This window comes from Pundamilia nyererei, unplaced genomic scaffold (assembly GCF_000239375.1).
Source record: "Pundamilia nyererei isolate P.nyererei 1_Seehausen unplaced genomic scaffold, PunNye1.0 scaffold00056, whole genome shotgun sequence".
Classification (NCBI taxonomy): domain Eukaryota; kingdom Metazoa; phylum Chordata; class Actinopteri; order Cichliformes; family Cichlidae; genus Pundamilia; species Pundamilia nyererei.
Window position 1 is genome coordinate 829,184 of NW_005187457.1, and position 21,172 is coordinate 850,355.

Sequence of the window (21,172 nt, forward strand, 5' to 3'; positions counted from 1 at the left end):
GCTGAGTGCCACCCCTGTCAACTATGAATGTTTTTCAAACTTGAAAAGCAGACGACTGGAAATACGATGCCTGATCTGGTGTGAGTTCTGTTACTATTTTGGTGTGATCAGGTTTTTGACATAAACAGCATGAAAGCACGGCTCTATCGATTCAAAGGTTCAAGGTCACTTAGTACCAGCTTCATATAGTTTAAATGCCGCAGCCTACCCGACCACAGGTGCAGCTCATGTCCATCCCTCTACAAGTACAGTCTACCTATCTTCTGATGGTGGCTCCAGCAAGAAAATGCACCATGTCACAAAGAACAAATCATCTCAAATGACAATGAGAATCAGTCAGCAGATCTCAATCTGATAAAGCACCTTTTGGATGTGGTGGAACCAAAGATTTGTATAATGGATGTGAAGCAGACAAATCTGCAGCAACTTATCAATATGGACCAAAATCTGTGAGGAATGTTTCCAGGGCCTTTTTGAACCTGCACCATAATTAAAGCAGTTCTGAAGGGAGAGAGAGTCCAGTAAGGTGTACCTGAAATGTCCAATAAGTGTTTTTAAGTCTATTTAAACTTTGATAAGTGACACAATAGACCAGTCTTTGAGGAACCCAATGTAAACAAAACACTTATGACAATGAAAAAGCATTTTATTGGTAGTACAACCATTAGTGAAGGCTTTTCTTCAGCCATGTAAAACTGATCGAACATCAGTGATTTAAATCTGCTCTTGAATGCTGATGACAGCACCATTAGCTTTACTTGTTACATGGCCCCCTCAAGTGGACAAAAGGATTCATTGCTTAATGGTGTGGATGGACCCTTTAATGGAAAGACAATCTTAAAAAGAAAAACACACACAAAAGAACGAAATTTACATCACTGGATATGATCCATCTTTGAAATATCCATTTACTGTTTAATTTATTTTTATTTAAAAGAAGAAAAAAAAAGAAGACCAAGTTAAGTGTGTTATGTTTAGATTCTGAGTAAACAATGATTTACAAGCAAGTACAAGCAATGTGACAACAGTAAAGTAAAAAAGCAGAAATGTCAAGAACATGCAAATAACCCCAAAATCTGTCTTTTGTTTAGGTTTAAGGTTTGATTAACGTCCACTTATTAGACATAAGTACTATAAATTCACTGCACCTCAGTGCTGCATGGAAAGTGAAACTGCACAGTCCTGCTGACGTGATCACCCTCTTTCACTCCATCAGTCCACATTGGCACAGTTACACAATTTGATGAAATTCAAAGACAAAGAACACTGGGTACTCAGCCTTCATTACAAACAATACCTTATTTAATCAGGCTATTTAATACTAACGAAATGAAAGCGCTTATTTAAAATCAAAATTTGTCTCCTAATTTAAAGGTTTCAAACTCATTGTGTTCTCTGTAATGATAATGGGTCAAACTGAAAGAACATTGCATGTTTAATAAAGTGCAAATATTTTCTCCATACTGATGCAATCAAAAACACACCTGGCTGTTCACTGCTTTAACCTTCACAAAGGTATTATGATTTCACAACAAAGCTCAGATTGTGTGAACAATTTCAAAATACTTTTTTGTCTCTTCGCTTTCTTTGAAAGTGCATTTTTCAAAGTCTGAGATAAAGCCTATCTGTGTGAACAGCAGATCTCCTGTCCATTCTTCTGACATGCTGCCTTAAGGGAACAGGGGTGTGCAACACAATAGTCCTGCAGAGGCCAGAGACATATTATTGCCATCCCACAGACCTGACAACCTCTCTTATGCCAGTCTCATCTGTGCCATATGTTACGCCTATGTTGTTCCCACATGATTCAGTGGATAAAGTTGCCCATCTGGTGCAATTTGAGCAAAAGGTTGTGCGTAATGTCGAATGTGGTGAAACTTATCCCCACTGCAACGGGCCCTTTCACCCAGTTCATGCTCAGGCCTTTGTACAGTCCGCGTATAACTCCCTCGTGAGTCACGATCTCACGCATGGTTCCCAGAATGGTGCTGTAGGACGAACCGATAACTCCGGCTGTCTGCATGCGCCGACGTACCACATCCAGGGGGTACGACGCCGACTGTCCAATCAGGCCTGCACAGGCACCGAATGCCAAGCGCTCATAAGGGTAAGGCTGGGATCGCTTTGTCTTCTCTGAATTGAGAAAAACACCAACAGAGAAATGCATGAAAAAATTGATAAGTGAAAAAACAGATGTATGTATGTTTTCAACTTTACTGATTTGAAAAGAAAAAGCCTCAATGGTCAGTACCTGAATGTAATTTTTTGAGGGTCTCGTAGGTAAAGAAAGTAATTCCTGCATATGGGATAACACCTAAAATAGTGGGGGTGAAGCCTCGGTAAAGTGTCCTGACACCCTCCTCCTGGGAGATCCGCACAAAGACATGCATGATGTTACTGTACCTGTTGAAGGAACACATGGCAGGCAAGACATCATTTACCAAGCTGACACAAACCTTTTTGTGTTGTGTGATACTGTAACATTCAGCAAACAATGAAGTGTGCTTCATCCATTCCACTGGGAAAGACATGGTGAGGTACACTTTTGCGTGTTATCACAATTGTTAGGTACTTACATTTCTCTGGCAGTCACTGCCATCCTGGCTCGTACCATGTCCAGTGGATAGGTAAGCATAGCAGCAGTTGTACCAGCCAGAGACCCAGCCAGGAAACGTGGAAAAGGAGGCAGAGCTCTGAAACAACCAGGATAATAGTATACAGACAGAATGAGCAAACTAAAATCAAAGAAACACACTAATAATGCTAGAGGCTCTCTGATGCTGTATTTCAGCGTCAGAAATTTTGACCTGACGATGGGTCGGATTTGACAAAACTCTATTAAGAGTTTCAAGATAGATTGCCAGTCATGAGAACCCAATAACAAACAAAGTGAGTGATTTATAGTGACATCTCTAGAATCATCCTGCTAGCACAGCTAAAAACTAGACAGGCTTATAAACTGTAAATATAGTGTATGGATATAAATTGCTTACTCACTTGCCCTGGAAGCCGTAGCTGCTCCCCAGCAGTCTTTTGTACTGTTCATGTGAGCAGAACTGGATGGCAGCATAGGGCATGACCCTCACCATGGTCGCAGAGTTTCCCCTCCACAGACTGAACAGCCCACCCTCTATGTATGTAGAGTAAATGACCCTGAAAGCCTCCTAGATTAGGAACAAGGGTACAGTCCGGTCATGTTTTCCGCGCCTAATCATCTTATCACGATCAGGATAACGACATTATATAGTCAAGCTAACCAAGCTTACGAAAATGTGTGCAACTTGAGAATAAGAACATATAGAATATTAGCACTGCAGTAGTCTTCTAGCTAATGGTAGCATTCTTTATTACTGATTTATTTGCTGCTTATAAATCAAAAAAATAACATTATTTACTTTGCATGTTTTTGTGCTACCTAAATCAAAAATACTCTGCTACTAATGTTTCAAAATGAAGAAAAGCAGGCGACTACTCCTATGCAAAAATCCACAACACTCCTTTGTTTGTTATTTGTATTTTCTTATCATTACATTCATGAATTAACCTGCATCAATCTGCAACTTATCAGTTCCTGACTCACTGATAGGACAGATGCCTGAACTCACCTTAGCTGAGAATCTCTTTGAGGACACTGTGAATAAACAACAGAGACACAGTGAACCTCAAGGCTAAAAAATACACACTCTCCCACATAAGTTAAACATCTACTAAGAGGATTAGTAATTAGTCAGGAACACTTAGCAAGAACTCTGGCACAAACAGAATGCAGCCACAAACAGTGGCTGCATTTATGGTGACACCTAATACACAAAACAGAGGTTAAGTCGCTAACATGCCAACCTATATTCTTTCCATATTTGCCACATTGTCACACTTACCTTGGAAAATTATTTTGGTGCGATCCAGAGGTGCAATAACTGTTTTGGCGATAGCTCCGGCAAACGCACCACATAACAGGGATTCCAGAGCAGACCAGCTAGGCCTCACATCCTGCTTGAAAACATTTTGTTATTTAGTGCTGACGTTACCATAACTTCCCATTTCTTCAAAATATTACGCTGGCTTTTAATGGAGGACCAAAAAAAAGTTTAATTGTTTATCTGGGTTTATTTAGCTTTCTAATCCTCATGTACTGCATAAGAAACATCACATGTTTATTAGCACGCAGGCTCCCACGTTTATGCGACAGCAGAAATCCGCATTTTGGTTAGAGACAAAAATTTCACAGTTATGAAAGAATCACAAAAGATAACAATTCACAAGACCAGGAGCTGTTTGTGTGTGCAAGACCGTGACGTGAGTGGGACAGTTGAACCCAATAAACACTCCCAACTGATAAGAAGAGCATTTGAACTGAAGAACAAAGATGCTGCATTATTACTATGATGATTGCAGATTTAACTGCTGTAATTTAACTTTAGCAAATAAAATTAAAATCTGTTTTTCAGGTTCAGTATTTTAAAACTGACTTTGTACTGGTGTTCAATAAGGAAACAAAAGCTTTAGGCCATTAAAAATCCACTATTACAGCAATCCTAACCATGTGAAACTACTGGAAATATGAATAATTATTCTGGTTACTCAATATTATCCACCCCATTGCTTTGTAAACAAAGACCAGCTTTGGATTATGTGGCAACTCTCTGCTATTTAAAGCACATAGCAGAAGACACTTGTCCTTCAGATGGTGTTATAAGGAAGACTGTACTAGATCTCACAATAACAACAGCACTTCCGTATAACTGAGCTGGATTTGAGAGAGTTGCAAGGCAGGCTTTGTTTCAGGTTTGATCATAATCATAAATAGATATTTTGTTTATTTATTTATTTTCGCAGCTGGTGCCTTTAAAAAATGCTGCTGTAATGCTCATCACCTGATGTGACTGACTAATAGATGACAGGCAGGATGTGATGATCACAGACTGCAAAAATATTAGTTTGTATGCAGTTATAAACGTGTTTATACACAGTCATTAGGCTCGATATGGACTCATATTTTGACTCTTCTTCTGTAAACAAGATGACTCAAACTTTAAATGCCAACCCCACCCTGGCATGCTCAAACAAGACTGTATCATCAATCACCTGTTTTTAAGTTTAAGGCATGAATAGAAACAAATCCTCACCTTTGCTTGGCTGGCTGGTGGCAAAGTCAACACAGTGGCCTGAGCCACTGGCAGCCTGTGCTGACGGTCCTGCAAACGATGGGCCATGTCTCCCCTTTAAGGGTTACCAAGGGCTGCCAAACACCCGACTGCTCATTCAATAAACAAAACAAAACACTGCAGACAAAGAGAAATATAGCGAAATATGTCAAGGATATGACAGTTGAGTTCAACACTACACAGCCCCTTGTGTCGCAGTCCCTCTCTATATGTACTTGACGCGAGTACGTGCTTGCACGCACGCCCATGTTCTGCACAAACAGTCTGGCTTGTAAACAGAGTATTGCATTACCGAGGATCGATCCATCGCTATTCTCCATCATTGATCCGAGTAATACTAATCATCACACTTGCTGATTATTCTCTAAAACTGATCCAACAACTTAGTGACCTCACCTCGAATCAAATGAATAAACCTTATCCATACAAACAGTGCATAAACAAGCTTGTGTCTGTGCAGTTAAATCTATTTGCACGACGACTGATTATCTCATTTGTTACCTTCGTCTGTGTTCAAAAAGAACTCCGTGTTTGGAAATCTTCGACGTGATAAATCAGTCTGACCTGGTGTCTGATGCACACATGTGTTGTGTTCTCGCACAAACTTGAACCTTGAACACGCTTCGAGGTCTTTCTGCACGTCTTCTCACGATGTTGACGTTTCTGGAGATGGCTATTAAAAAATACACAAGTGTCAAGCAGCGCAAAGGGTGTTAATCCTTTAAAAAATGACGTCTGGGTCAAAACTGCACTCGGAGCAGCACCCTGCTTCTACGCAGGAGATTATTTAGGCTTTTCAGCGTCTTAAAGAAAAAAATTGGGACGGCTTATAACATTATTTTGACTACAATACCCAAGAGCTAATATAGGTGTTGTAGTAAAGTCTCGCGAGATTGGCCACAACATTGGGTTGCCAGGTTTTGCCAACATTTTTAATAGTCACTACATTTTTGTACATTGTGTACATTTTCTTTTCCTTTTTTTTGACGTTTAAATTCTGTTACAATCATTTTCTTCATCGCCTTTGTGTCCCGTTTATTTTAGTTTATTGGAAAAAAATGTTTACATTCTTCAAGAATAGTTGTTTGGACTGCTCAGTTTACCTAACTAACATGCTCAAACATATAAAAAACTAAAACAAAAGGCAGGAATAATCAAATGTGCTGTTTGGAAATGGGCTCAAATACTTACCACAACTCCAAATTGACTGATTAATTAATCTACTGATCAGTTGATCCCCCCGGGAAACAACTTACCCCCTAAATAACTTACTGCATGTCAACTTAGAAGAAATTTTTTTTGTGTTGTGAGTTCACATGGGCACTTGGAATAGCTGTGTTTGATATGTAAAGCCATACTTTGTCAGGCACAGGGAAAGAAAACTTAATATATTGAATAAGAGTAATACATCAAAAGTTACAGCCTGATATTGATATTTAAGCAACGGTGTCTGAAGTAAAATGCAATTAGATAAAGTATTTACTTCTAATAAACTCATCGTGATTTTAGTTCGTAGTCAAACATAATTTAAGGTTTACTAAACAGTGTAAACGAAACAGGAGTAGTGAGCAGCTCTTTCTACATGGCCGAACCTGGCAACCCGCCAGTCTGGCCGTAGCGCTGAAAAACTTGTTGTTGTCTGGGAAAATGGCGTCAAACGTAGAGGCCCCGGAGCGCTGGTACCTCGCCCTTTTAGGCTTTGCGGAGCATTTCCGAACTTCCAGTCCGCCTAAAATACGACTCTGTGTGCACTGTCTACAGGCCGTGTTTCAGTTTAAGCCCCCGCAGAGGATCGAAGCTAGAACACATCTTCAGCTTGGCTCGGTTCTCTACCACCACACCAAGAACAGCGAGCTGGCCCGCAACCACTTGGAGAAAGCGGTGAGGGACGTTTGATCTGGGAAAGAGCGGGGATGCTGCGGAGAAGGGGACGGGTGTAGGCCGCAGGGAGCGAAAACGGTGAACGGCGGAAGTCTTTAAATCGCTGTTTATTCGGGAAGGTTTGATTCGTAAATGGATGAAGAAATAACGTCAGTTCGAGTCTGATTTGATCAGCTGTTTGTTAGATAGCCATCCGAGTCTTAGACTTTCGCTCTTTCTTTGCTGTTAGCTTAAAAAGCTACTATCAGCGTTTAATGTTGTCAGAAACGACAGCAAATGCGACGCCGCCAACATTTTCTGTCTTTTGCTTTGCAGTGGTATATATCTCAGCAAGTTCCTCAGTTTGAAGATGTCAAGTTTGAAGCTGCCAGCATTTTGTCAGAACTCTTTTGCCAACAGGTAAGCCATTCTAATTCAAGGTAAGGTCATTATAATTTTTGTTTGTTTTTTACTGCTTATCGTAGGACATTTTAATTTCTGTATTTAAAAAAACAGATATGCCTTGTGGTCTTTTTTTATTGACTTTTAACTATTGATTCTGCAAATCGATTTTCAGAATTTGGTGGACTCTGCAAAACCCCTGCTGCGCAAAGCCATCCAGATTTCACAACAAACACCATACTGGCACTGCAGATTGTTGTTCCAGCTAGCGGTATGTATTAAGTACAATGAGTATCAATGTTTCCCCCTAGGGTATTACTTTACTCATGCGAGATATTTTGATAAGCAGGTATAATAGTGTTCTCTTAATATTAATAAACGTAATAAATCCAATATGAGAGCTTTTTGAACTATATTGGTTAGAGTCTAGAGTTTGTGTCTATAATAAAAAAAAACAAAAGCAAAACGTCCCAGTAGATAACTGTGTTCTTTCATTGTTTTCATTTATTCATTGTTTATTAATTGTGTCTCTTAGCAACTTCATACACTGGAGAAAGACTTGGTGTCAGCATGTGACCTTTTGGGAGTTGGAGCTGAGTACGCCCGAGTGGTGGGCTCCGAATATACCAGGTAAATAGATGTACCTGTCTTCTGTTAATTGCATTTAAGGCTTTGAGCGGTTGAGCTGGCGGTTTCTTAGGTCTCCTAAAAAGTTTAGTCATGAGAAAGTGGACTATGAAACTCTTGACAACACAGCTGACACAGTCCTACTTTGCCACAGACACTGGTGCGTAATAGAGGAAATGTCATACATGTTTGTCAGATTTTTATATTTAAACTCTATGTTTGTGTTCAGTTTACTTTGATGATGTAAACAATATACAGGAGTTCATTTACCAAAGAATTATGCAAAATAATGCCAAATACATTTCATAATCGCTTAACCTGTTCTGAGTCACGTCCATATTTGCTCAGACATAGAAACAGGTATTGTGTTAAGAGAAATAAAGTATTAGTGAAGTAAGGAAACAAAAATCAGATTGTCTGTCTTCCTAAACTCACCTGACTTGTTCTTGCTTTTTAGGGCATTGTTTCTCCTTAGTAAAGGGATGGTGAGTATTTTGTCATACTTCACTTTGTAGGGCTATAGAGTTGTAATACACACTATATTAAATAGTGCATACAATAACAGTTTGTTTTGTTGTTGTTTTGTTTCAGGGTTTATTTGGTTGTTTTTAACACAATGCTAATGGCATTACAGTGCAAGTTAAAATAAACAAAAAGCATTTTTGATTGTGTTAATATTGTCCAATCTTCTAGTTGCTGCTAATGGAGAGGAAGCTTGGGGAGGTGCATCCTCTTCTCACACTATGTGGAACTATAGTGGAAAACTGGCAGGGAAACCCAATCCAGAAGGAGTCTCTGAGGGTCTTCTTCCTTGTGCTACAGGTCACACACTACCTGGATGCTGGACAGGTAAGAGGAAATTATGTTAAGCAAAAACACTTGGAAAAACAAGGCTTGCTACTCTGCAATTATTCTGTTATCTGAATAAATGTGGAGGGAGCCATAACTTCAACTTTAGTGGTTATTAGGACATAAAAACTGTGTGTATCGAGTCATCTGTTACATTTAATTAAAAACTAGTAAATAAGGTTTAAAAGCTTGTTAAAGCCTTACTAAACGCTCAGTCCTGAATGCTGACATTATAAGTGTTTCTGTGTTATCCCACCAGAGCACTGGGATAAGATTTATTTAATGGTTACGGTAACAAAACTGAAACAAAACTCAACAAATGCCTGCCCATTGCACAGACTGCATGCATGGGTCAGTGCAATTGACAGCTGCAGTATTTACCGTTTCAGAGTCCTGCCAGAGATTTCTGTTGCAGATTATTTTTAAGCTTTGTAAGCTATGTTTCTCCTGTAACATCGGTAGGATTATGAAAGTTTTAATGTTCATGCATTCAAATGTTGATTTTAGTGGCATAGGTAGAGGTATAACTGTGTGCTAAATGCTACAAAGAGATATGACGGATATTAATGAACATTTCCAGGTGAAGAGCGTGAAGCCGTGTTTGAAGCAGCTGCAGCAGTGTATCCAAACCATCTCCACACTCCATGATGATGAGATTCTGCCGAGCAACCCAGCTGACTTGTTCCACTGGCTGCCCAAGGAACATATGTGTGTCCTCGTATATTTGGTAATGGCGCGTTTCTTTCCGTAACTTGAAATTCGCTTAAAGTTTTAACCTCAGCATGACTTTTAGAGGTTGGTTTTTTATTTTTAATGTATATAGTCCGTTTTGGTTGTCCTCCAGTTTATGACCCTGTTTACACTTGGCTTTAAGTGGCTGATTGTGATGTGTTTGCATCTTGGGGAGTCGCATCACAAATGGGTTTTAGAAAAGTGTAAATTACCACAAATATGCAATATTTTTTTTTATTTTTTTTATATTCGCTTCATTTACTTAAACCATTTGCCAGAGTGGACTGGAACACATATAACCGTATATATTTTGTAGTATAAACACTATTAAGTCTCCAAAAAGGACATAAGAGGAAAATCTGTGATAAATGTGGGATCTAATGATCCTTATTTGTCTTGTTTCTGCACTCCTTTGAAGGTTGCAAAAAAATTTTATTGTAAAAGTTTGATTACCAATAAATCTAGTCCTTGACCAGTGATAGCCAGACGTTAAAACTCCACAGGAAAAACTCCTAATGCGTCAGTGGAACACATGATAGCAAGAGATTTAAATATTCTGTCTGCTTGTAGTCAGATGGCCTGAGATCGTTAACAGTCCAAGGCAAACATCTGCTGTAAAATGTCTTTCAACTGCTGACAGATATTTCCAGCTGGTTTGCAGGTAATTTGTAGTTTTAATTTGCAGTGGAAACGCAACTACATTTAAAAATGAAGATATCAAAAGCGTAGAGCTTGAAAGCTTCTGGGACTACAGTTTGGGGAGAGGGAACCACCCCCCAATATTAGTGCTTTGCAAGGGATTTGACTGTACTGTTAACTGTATTTTCTTTTCATTTTACAGGTGACAGTCATGCACTCCATGCAAGCAGGCTATCTGGAGAAAGCCCAGAAGTACACAGACAAAGCTCTTATGCAACTAGAGAAGCTAAAAAGTGAGTTAAAATATTCACACTGTTTATAAAACAAACAGAAAACACACCTGTACACTACACTACTACCTTTGTAAATTTTGTCCTTGTGTCTTTTATGCTCCAGTGTTGGACTGCAGCCCTATCCTATCTACCTTTCAAGTCATTCTACTGGAACACATAATCATGTGCCGACTTGTCACAGGCCACAAGGCCACTGCATTACAAGAGGTATATTGTTTCTGTTTCTATGGCCAGTTATTGAGTTTTGTTTTCTATTTAAAGCATGCTATTATCCTTCCTTCCTTTATCCCTGAACTCTTCTAGTGTATCTTTACAGAATTCACTGTTCGAAAGAATGTTTTTATTTTTTATCTTTAATTGGACCCTTGGTGCAGCCCCTCTGTGCGTCCTCTATATGAAGCAAGCCATTTGAAAACCACCTTCACTTAAGGCTGCTTTTCTTCTGATTAACTTCCCTGGAAACTGAGCATGTAGAGCAGCTTGACGACTGACTTTTTTGTATAAACACTGGCATCGTTATTTCAAATTTTGGCCATTCTTAACATGTGCATGCATCATTTTGGCAGTATATGTGGCAGAAAACAAGAAAAGTGTAATAGATTGACTTTGATATGTGCTCTGTTAAAAAGCATATAGTCATGTCCAGTGCCTTTGGAATCTTATTTTTGTTGCAGGTTATATTTTAAAATAATTTGCATATCTAAATGGTCCTGTGAAAACGAAGTCTCTGTTCTGTCCCTCTAGATTTCACAGGTGTGTCAGCTGTGCCAACAGTCCCCCAGGTTATTCACCAACCATGCTGCTCAGCTTCACACACTATTGGTGAGCATTTTCAGCCAAAACCCTTAAGTTGTCTAAACTCTGTGCTTAATGAACGTGTTACCAATACCATATAAGACAAAAGTTACAGAACACTGCTTAAAATTTAAGGAACTATAAAAATGACTTGCAAAAAAAAAAGAAAAAAGCTTTAGTCTTATTCCTGTTTTTTGGGTGAGGTTTTGCTGGGGGGTTTTTTTCTCCAATAATAAGTCTAAAAGATCTCATCTTCTGTCCTTCCCATATCACAGGGTCTGTACTGTATCTCAGTAAACTGTATGGATAATGCAGAAGCACAGTTTACTACAGCTTTGCGGGTGAGTATGTGACAATTTGTTTGGTTTTCTTGTTTTTTTTTGGGAAGGGGGGCCACTCTTTCTTCAGTTGCTGTAACAGTTCTCGCATCTTCTCATCTTATAAGAAGCATTTAGACTGAACATTTCTAGGGACTCCCTGCGGGTAGCTAGCTACAGGGCAGCTCAACGAGAACTACATAGCTTACAGGTCTCTGTTATTTATTCTATTTATTTCCCCCTTATTGCACGTCCACCACCGATAGGAATGCTAATGTGACTTATTATCCAGTGGGTAGTTGACATAGCAACAGCTACAATAACAACAAGACGGAGGCCCTGAACATAGCTGTGTGCTTGTTGTTTGTCATGGGTTTGGTTATAATTACAGAGTTGGAAAGCAGATGTGTGGTTGAAAGCACTTAACATTAATGTAAAAAAAAAGTTAAAGCACCTTTTCCTTCAAAAGTTTTTAGAATTGTGAAAAAGTTCCTCCATTTCAAACGCTTCAATGCTGTCTTGCAGCGAATTCTTTTCTCATCTAAATTATGTCCACATGTCTTCTTGTGTTTCAGCTCACCACACACCAGGAACTGTGGACATACATTGTAACCAACTTGGCCAGCGTCTACATAAGGGAAGGCAATCGACACCAGGAGGTCAGTTCATAATAATGAGTTACGTCTTTTAATTACATTAGTGAAATGTAGTGGGCTGTGGGTTAATTCAATGCCTGGCTGAATAAATACTTTTGTCCTGTCCTCGTATACATGGTGTTGCCATTACATTCTCCGTCCACCAGGGAGCACTGATGAGTTAAATGTTCAAAGGAAAAATGTTCATTCAGCATAGTTAGAACTACATTGTATCCAAGTTCTACCACATCTCGGAGATTAAAGTCATTTCAAAAATAAACATTATGGCTTTGAGACAAAGGGGCAAAAAAAGATTTGTTATTCAATTTGTAATGTTTAACTCATCCACTGCCATTGACGTCTATAGCCGTCAATTGCAGTGAATGAGTCAATGGGTTTAACTCATTCACTGCCAATGGCTGGCAGTGAATGAGTTAACATTCCTTTTTTTTGTCTTTTTCTTAATTTCCTCAGCTGTACAGCCTTCTTGAGAGAATAAACCCAGACCATAACTTTCCCGTAAGGTAAGAGCCATGTTTTATGTTCAACACAAGAAAATACATGAAATGACAATATTAAATCAGACTCTGAAATATACACCCTTTGACTTTTCTCTTTTCATTCAGCTCCCACTGCCTCCGCGCTGCTGCCTTCTACATCAGGGGACTCCTGTCTTTCTTTCAGGGACGGTACAACGAGGCAAAGTATGGCACTTTTTTTTTTTCAAGCATGCACACCCAAAAACACACCCTGCGCTGTTGCATAATTTTATTTCTTTGTCTTGAAGACGGTTCCTAAGAGAAACCTTGAAGATGTCTAATGCTGAGGATTTGAACAGACTGACGGCATGCTCCCTTGTTCTGCTGGGCCACATCTTCTACGTATTGGGCAACCACAGAGTAAGACTAAATACTTGGCAAATGGGGCTAATGCTCACACTTATGGTAACCTGATAGATCTGAAGAACATGGTCACTAAATAGAACATAACTATTAAAGTAAGAAATAAATGACTCACCTGTCTAATCTCATCCCCTTTTGCTGTTTAATGTTGCAGCTGGAGCCTCATTCGTTAAACTTTTTATACATTTTGCCCATAAAAGGAACAGAATGAACAGTGATACATTGTCTTGGTTTATGAAACTGCTCTCATATTCATCGCACTTAACCAAATTTGCATGGACCCGTGATAGCCCATAACATTAGTTTGTGGCTACTGAGGCATTTGCTGGTCGATACAGAAAAGCATAGTTCTGCTTGTTAGTTGAGTCTCAGGCAAAGCAAAACAACTAACAGAGAAAGGCTGCAATATGCACATGAATATTTTAAAATGTGAAATAAATGATTCAGTAATTTCTGGCCATCTTTGCTAAATATGTTTAAAAGCTGGCTCTTCCTCTGCTGATGGTTGTAGCTACAACCGTTTTAACATTTGGTTTCTTTGTCATTTGTGAGGAGATTTCTTTGTCATTTTGTTGATTGGAGGGTCCTCATTACTCTTGTACAAATAAATGAACATTGTAATTTTAAACCTACCCTTTTTTGCATGCATGTCTTCAAATGAGGACTGGCTTTGCAGAAAATTTGCAGACATTTTCTAAATTTCTGTCTTTTCTGTAGGAAAGTAACAACATGGTTGTACCTGCAATGCAGCTGGCCAGCAAGATCCCAGACATGTCAGTTCAGCTCTGGTCTTCAGCACTGTTGAAAGGTAGAGAATGACTTTTTCCTGTTTCTCAGTAAAACATAATTTGTTATTTTAGAGCTGCACAGACAGTCTAATCCATGTAGACTACTTGTCTCAAAACATTTTTGAGTTTATCACAGTTTCTTACAATACAAGCTTTGTTTAAAGGTTTTGACCATGTGCTGTGCTTGCAGATTTGAACAAGGCTCTTGGGAACACCATGGATGCCCATGAAGCCGCCCAGATGCACCAGAACTTTTCCCAGCAGCTGCTACAGGACCACATCGCTGCCTGCAGCCTTCCTGAGCATAACCTCATCAGTGTACGTTAAAGCAACTTGGTGTCCTAGGTTTATTGTTATCACACTCTGTTGTTATTATTATTTTATCAAAATTTCTTGCACCAAAAAGAAAAGAAGCTCTAAATCAACAAGATTATGGCCTTAAAGGAAAATGACAAACACCATGATAAAAATATTTGGTATTTACATCTGGTTAATTTGCTCAAGCTCAATATTTCTATTATTGTTCATCTGTTGGCCAGAAATAAAAAGAACGTGCACAATGCATCTGTAAGCATCAGAACTTGGTCGTGATGTAACACGAGGGATGTGGGTGCGCTCAGTCTGCAGAAATATGGCACATAAACAGTAGGTTTGACTGAATTAGTTGAAAAGGTAAATCGGCGAGTCAGTGGACAAATCACAGATTACAGCTTTGAATTATTAGCTTGGTAGGCTTTGAATAGAAAAGGATCAAATGCATTAAGATCCACCAGTGAGAAACTGATTTGTGGTCTCAGTAAAACCAGTGGAGAACTGGTCAAGTGTTAGTGCTGATAATTAATACATTTTAATTAATACTGTTTAGACTCACTTGTTTACTAGCAGTTGAGTCTAAACAGATGAGGAGAAGCTCGTATTGATCACATGGCTGACATAAATCTACATGTCTTTGCAGTGCTATGAGAGAGAGATGGAGACAGTTGCCTGACACAGTTTAAAGGTTCTTGTGTGGGAAATGCTACAAATAAGGCTGCAAGCGGTGTTGAACTATCAGGAAGCCAAAAATACCCATTACCATTTCCAAAATGCTATGCTAATGTTAGTTAACAATAGGCTTGTTGCTCGTTGTTTGAGTCATGATACCAACTAACTTGGAAGTTCTCAAATGTTAAATAGGAACTTAAGAAGGCACAAATTTTGCTATTTTCGTCAAGCTGAGTCTGATCGCTGACCACTGCTCTGGTTAAAATTCAAACATTTTCGTCTGAGTCTTGATGTGTTGTAAAATATAAAATCACGGATTAGCGTGTTACATTTAATTTTCAAGAAAAATATAATCTTTTGATGATGATTTGCTGAGGAGCTGTGCTATTCAGCCAGGGAAAACCTGGTATGTTTATTGGATCTTTCAGTAAACATGAAAGCTCTAGATAGATACAGGAAAAAGAAAAGTCTTTGAGATGATGTAATTCTTGTCCCTTTATTATATAATAAAATATTTCAAGAGATCTGTTTCAAAAACGTTTAAACGGTGACCTTGAATATGACGCATAATGGCCTTTTTGAGGCTAGGCGCTTTGGTGTATGGCTGCATTAACGGTTTACTTCCATCTCTCTTTCAGTGGACTGATGGCCCCCCTCCTGTCCAGATCCAAGCCCAAAACGGTCCAACCACCAGCCTTGCAAGCCTGTTATAAGGAACCTCCTGTCTAACATGTGACTGTTGATACTAAATTATCACAAGCAGCAAATTGATCCCTTCCAAACCGCTATCCAGACCACTGTAGCTTAAAAGGATTTTAACAGATGACAGTTTGGGCCTTCACTTTATCAGCTTCTGGAGATTTCTCCCTGATTGACTGCTATTATATTTTTTAATATTGTAGAAAAGTTACAACTGCAGTTGTACAGGTATTTCATGCTCTCTGTTGATTAAAGGAGTGAAGGACACATGGTAAAAGGCTTCTTTACCCTTCACTACATTTGCCAGGACTCTTTTCCATTTGCTGGAAAAACAAGAGGAGAGATGTGGGCAGTAAAGAAATGTAGAAGAAATTAATTTATTCATCTTGCTATTTTTGTAACTGTTGGTAAATATTTTACATCTTGCCTTTTTTGTATGAATACTGTTTTGTTTTGGGGTTTTTTGTTTTTTCTTGCATGAAAGTTACTGATGCAGATTCCTTGTATAATAGTTTTTGACCTGCTAACAATAAACTCTTGGTAGATAACTTTTTTGCACAAAATCCACAGTAGATAAAAAATAGAAACCTTGTAATTTATTTTCACAGGATAATAATTTGAAAAAGTTTCCTTCTGAGAATTGACAGTATACATTGCTGCAGAATCCACTGTGCAGAAGATGCTTGGTCTGTTAACAAACAGTGTTTAAATACTTATGTGATTTGGTGGCCACTAGGTTTGCCACGTGCAGTTTAAAAAAAAAAAAAAAAACACACATTAAGCAATGTATTTTTGGAAGTTGCATAATATATAAATTCCTGTAGATGTATTACTTTTTACAAATCATGTTTTAACTTTTGGAGCCTTCAATAATCTTCAGATATCACAAAAAAAGAATTTATTTTATTTTGTTCTATTTTAATTTGTCATGATAGTTCCACTAAGGGGTTTCTTTACAGTATGTTTGTATAGATTTGCCACTTGTTGAACCTTTTATTGTACAGTGACGTTTTATAAAGTCAATTTAGTAAAGTGTGATATGTATTATTTTAGCTAACCTGTGTAGGTATCTTGATGCTTGGTATTTAAAGCACTCTGTAAGGACACAGTTTAAGCTTGAGTACTTGCTATGTTCTATCCAGTTCCTATGTTTTTAATTCTTACATTGTTTTCAATAATTTTCCAATAAAAATATGATTGAAATTTTGTAATTGACTGTTTTACCTCACTTTGTAGACATTACATTCATTGACTTATGCTGCTAGAAGTGCTGGGTGTGCTAGAGTTAATTGTATTGAATGGTCATGCATTGTTTGCATATTTTATATGCTTTTAGGTAGTAGGAAGCAAAGCTAGGCCTTGTGCCACATACACCCAATCACCCACAATGTCAAAACCACTTCTCTAATTTTGTGTAGTTCCCCCTGGTGCAGCTTTGATAGTTACTTATGACACACTGGGATGTGAGCGTAATTTCTCTGGATCATCCTTGGTTTGGGCTCATCAGTTGGCTCCTCAGTCAACTACTCAATCCACACCTTGGACTTGTTTTATTCTTCCTTAAAACTTTCCTAAGTACTTTTTGCAGTGTGCTGGGTTTATGGTGAGGGTGCTTGCTCTACACCAATGTTTAGGGTGCAAGGTGTCAAAGTAACATCCACATGACATGCCATGTAATAAATGCTTTCCCAGAACAATAATTTCTCAGTGTTACCTATAGTTTGTTGTAGTGGTAAGAGTTGGTGTTAGTCTGTTTTATTACTAACCCTTCGATGGTGCTAAGGTTTTCGTTCAATGTAATTTCAGAGTTTAAAAAAATCAAATGTAGCTTTTAGCACTTTTACCTAAAATAATTCTTATAAACATTTTCCCAAATTTCTAAACTAAAACTGCCACTCCTTTTTTGTCTGACTATAAGACTGAATATGGCTCCTGCAATCTCACTGGAAAATTTTTCATTTGCACCTCTCAGAAGTGTCTTTTTAACAAGTTATGAGGCCTGTGTGTAGCTAAGTATAATCTTACTCATGTATCTATCCTTTGGGATTTTCAAAGCACAAATTCAAAGCATGACAAATGCTTGACTTTAACTAGGATTAAATGTGTAGCTATCCAACTTGTAAGGACCTTTGTACCTACATCTCTTCCTGCACCTGTTTAATTAGTTAATACAAAAAAGTGTGACAAGACAAGGTGGCTGCTTCTGTGACTCTTTTGCTGCAAATAGTGATAAACTTGGAAAAAAACACATTGTGGTCACTATTATCCCACAGATGAAATGACAGTCAGAGGGGATTATTATGAGGTCAGTTTAAACAGGCCTGCATGCTTACAGTTAAAGGGGATACCATTATAAACTCACACAACAGCTCCAAAGCTTATGGCAGTAGATTAGTAGCCTGGGTAATCTTTGTCACATGATGTGCTTCTGCCTCTGGACTGTACTTCAGCAATTGGCTAACCCAGAAGAACCTCAGAAATGAGCAGTCTGAAAGAGCAGGAACTAGCGTGTATAGTGAAACACCTATATCTGTTCAGACTCACCATAAAAAGGATGGCACAATCTGTTTTTGCTGTGAATCCCACTGTAGAAGCTGACTATTAAAGGTATCTTTGTGAAATATAAAATCACTTTTAGAATATTTTCTCTGAAAGTAAAACCGTTTTCAACCTTGTTAGGGACATGTTAGGGACATGCTGTCTCTTTTTGTGTGTGAAAGCTTTAGAAAATATTTACTGAATAATTTTTATTTATTCTCTGAAGAATAGAAAGTCTTTTGCGAATCTTCCCCGAAGGGTTTTAACTGTTGAACGGAAGTAAACTTCCAAGAACGTTTTCTTTTCTTTTCTTTTCTTTGGTTTTGTTTTGTTAGACTTTCAGATGACCTCTGGGGAGTTTTGCTGCTGAAAAATATGACCTTCAGGAAACGTTCCAGGAATAGTGAAACATTACATGGAACTATAGACTCAAACTTTTTTTAACAATACATAAAACATGATATAATATAATCAGTTCTCAGAAAGTGGATTGTGATAGTAATGGTAGTCTTTTTCTCATTTCAAATATGCTTAATGGCATGTTTCTAAAAGCAATATTGCCAAAGCAATTCTTTTTCTTCCTATTATAATTATTGCTATACACCGATTTTATGTCGGTCTGATTGTTTAAAGTTCTCATTCCATAATTCTGTTGCAATTGCTTTTACTTTCACCTCTTTTGCAGTACGTCAGTGGAGTGTGTTCAAACGCATCATTTCCTTTCTCTCTGAGCTCTTAGCATTTCCGAGGTGTGTATGAACGCAGCATGACGCCGCCTGTGTGGTGGCTCATTACATTATCTGGCAGCCGGAGTGGCAGCGGACAGAGGAGAGGGGATCCCCGGGATTTTTTACACTGAAGCCAGCTAAACAGTCGCAACAGACAACTTAAAATTACGGGGGGAATTCAGCCAAGATCCTCCTAGACTCTGTAAGTTCGCGCAGCGCTATTTCATTAGTATGTAACGTAATTTAGGGTTTTTAATTTTCAATTAAAACATGACGACGACGGAAGTTTCTCTTTCGGTGTTAGCTCAGCTAACCTAAGTTAAGCTAGCTAGCGTAGCTTGATCTCAGCTAACGTGCAAGGTAATAGTATGTGTGTCGCTCAGCTACACATACACACACACTTACGTACTGAGTGCACCAGCTTCGAAAGTACAAAAATATTAACCAAACTTCCCAGCAAAACTTGTACATGGATGCACTGATATTAGTAAATAATGTAAGGGAGTGTGTTTATTCACCTAGGTTGAAGCTGCAGAACGCTGAGGTAAAACTGTCATTTTCTGTATGTAATTAACGCTCGATTGTTTGTGAATAAATTTAGCGACTGTCTGCCATCAGACTAGTGGCCGGGGAGATGGCGTTAGCAGGCTAACTTAGCTCCCTTAGCTAGCCTTGTAACACTAGCTGCTCACTTGAGACGAGGTCGGTTTCATTGTCTGTCGTGTATCGCTATTTGCACAGACCTCGGTGCTACAAAAATCACACTTTTGCCACAATATTCAAAGGAGCAAGGGCTGCAGGGTTGAGCTTATTTCCTCTAATTTCTGAAACTGATGATAATCACAATGGGCTGTTAGCTCGTGATAGTTAGCCGCTGGTTTAGTAGCCGGACAGATGGACAGGTTGTTGTTGGCAAGCCAAGTTAACGTTAGCATGCGATAGCTTGTTGTTGTTTGGTGGGTTAGTTGAAAATGGGCAGCTTTGCTTTTGGGCAAAGTTGAGTCACTGAAGTTTATGAACATCATAACCAGTATTGCCACCGAATGAGGTTAAACCTGCTGTGCCTTTTCAAAGGCAGATGGGCATGGCTTTATGAGCCATTGATCTAAGAACTTTGTCAGATTAGCTCAACCGTGAAAAGCCTTTTTATGGAGGCGTAATGGTGGACGGTAATGCCTCCGTCGGGTTGGTGTGTCCACGACAGCTTGGTATCAAACACCCACACCAAACCGGGGTAAACTTAAACGCCTACTTTTATTATTTTAAACCGGAATAGGAATGTTTGTGTAAGTCAGATAAAAATCATACCACTTAATGTATGACATGAAACGTCTTACAGTCAGGTTAAGGGCACACTCTCCAGTTGCTGTACCGTTCATTTCCCGTTGAAGTCAGGCGTTTAAAGGCGTGCCTGCTATTTTAATCATTTGAGGATAATTGTGAGACGCTTCTTAATCATCAAGCCTCGCAGTCACGCTGCCTGGTCTTGGTGTCGGAGACTTCTTTATGCTTAAAGGCGGCCTTATCCTCAGCAATCTGGGAACTGTGGGTCATGTTATTCCAGTGGGTAAGTTAGTTTTGTTTCACTTGACTTTGAGGTGTGTCTCCTAAGCTGAACAGGAGTGGGCATTTATCCCCACCTTTGTTGTGCAAGTAGCCTACTGTTACTGCAAGCAAACAGTTGGCACTCTTGGCTAGTGATTTTTTTTATTTTTTTATTTTTTTGCGTGGGGGTGTCTTTTATGATGGCCAAGGCCCATGATGTAACTAGACAGGCATGACTCGAGATCCTCTCATATTCTGCCACACAGGGATTGAACCATTTTAAGATACATGTCTATTTTCCACCAACCATAAATATATTTTTGCTTTTGCCATTTTCAAGGCTCCAGGGTGCCTTGCTTGTCTTTGTCATTGTTAAGTTTATTTTGGTTAGAGTTACCCTTGGAGTTTACTGGTGTCTGGAACTTAATCTTATTGTAGCAGTTTTTTTTTTCCCACTTGTGAATCTGAATTGTTTAGCATGAAAGTAAAGCATCAGAATACAGTTTTTGCCCGTGGTTATTTTTTTAATGGTTCCAAATGAAGAGTCTTGATTTTACTTGACCATCCTTAACGTTCTATTGTGAATTTATGGTAATCACGAAAACATTAAAAGGTATTGCAGCCTTTTTAATGATGACAATAGACAGTAAGTTACAGAAATTAAAGATATTCTT

At 38.7% G+C, this 21,172-nt stretch overlaps 3 protein-coding genes across 3 annotated transcripts in view; 2 read left to right on the plus strand and 1 right to left on the minus strand.

Annotated features, from left to right (window-relative positions):
* Nucleotides 1–806: 806 nt before the first annotated feature.
* On the minus strand, nucleotides 807–5,992 carry LOC102208987 (mitochondrial coenzyme A transporter SLC25A42-like). The gene is made up of 8 exons (XM_005734002.1): nucleotides 5,667–5,992; nucleotides 5,127–5,282; nucleotides 3,879–3,990; nucleotides 3,606–3,631; nucleotides 2,998–3,164; nucleotides 2,577–2,693; nucleotides 2,252–2,403; nucleotides 807–2,133 (listed from the first exon to the last, which is right to left on the minus strand). The coding sequence occupies exons 2-8, from the start codon at nucleotides 5,211–5,213 to the stop codon at nucleotides 1,808–1,810; spliced, it is 987 nt and encodes a 328-aa protein (XP_005734059.1). The 5' UTR covers nucleotides 5,214–5,282; nucleotides 5,667–5,992; the 3' UTR covers nucleotides 807–1,807.
* A 780-nt stretch (nucleotides 5,993–6,772) lies between these two features.
* LOC102209267 (MAU2 chromatid cohesion factor homolog) lies at nucleotides 6,773–16,869 on the plus strand. The gene is made up of 18 exons (XM_013911134.1): nucleotides 6,773–7,046; nucleotides 7,362–7,445; nucleotides 7,603–7,698; nucleotides 7,963–8,057; nucleotides 8,512–8,539; nucleotides 8,748–8,903; nucleotides 9,484–9,630; nucleotides 10,477–10,567; nucleotides 10,671–10,774; nucleotides 11,312–11,389; nucleotides 11,638–11,703; nucleotides 12,255–12,338; nucleotides 12,789–12,838; nucleotides 12,941–13,018; nucleotides 13,102–13,213; nucleotides 13,934–14,024; nucleotides 14,195–14,322; nucleotides 15,627–16,869. The coding sequence occupies exons 1-18, from the start codon at nucleotides 6,813–6,815 to the stop codon at nucleotides 15,699–15,701; spliced, it is 1,797 nt and encodes a 598-aa protein (XP_013766588.1). The 5' UTR covers nucleotides 6,773–6,812; the 3' UTR covers nucleotides 15,702–16,869.
* Nucleotides 16,870–18,946: 2,077 nt separating this feature from the next.
* gatad2ab (GATA zinc finger domain containing 2Ab) overlaps nucleotides 18,947–21,172 on the plus strand; it is a 32,944-nt gene continuing 30,718 nt past the window's right edge. The window contains exon 1 of the mRNA XM_005734003.2: nucleotides 18,947–19,155. The gene's annotated coding sequence lies outside the window, so the exon portion shown is untranslated. The remainder of the gene's footprint in view (nucleotides 19,156–21,172) is intronic.

Coding starts and splice junctions, on each gene's coding strand:
- LOC102208987 (XM_005734002.1), bottom strand. CDS start 5,213: ATGGCCCATCGTTTGCAGGACCGTCAGCACAGGCTGCCAGTGGCTCAG. Junction 3,991..5,126: donor CACCAGCCAGCCAAGCAAAG/GTGAGGATTTGT, acceptor GTTTTCAAGCAG/GATGTGAGGCCTAGCTGGTC. Junction 3,632..3,878: donor CACCAAAATAATTTTCCAAG/GTAAGTGTGACA, acceptor GTTTATTCACAG/TGTCCTCAAAGAGATTCTCA.
- LOC102209267 (XM_013911134.1), top strand. CDS start 6,813: ATGGCGTCAAACGTAGAGGCCCCGGAGCGCTGGTACCTCGCCCTTTTA. Junction 8,904..9,483: donor ACTACCTGGATGCTGGACAG/GTAAGAGGAAAT, acceptor GAACATTTCCAG/GTGAAGAGCGTGAAGCCGTG. Junction 10,775..11,311: donor AGGCCACTGCATTACAAGAG/GTATATTGTTTC, acceptor CTGTCCCTCTAG/ATTTCACAGGTGTGTCAGCT.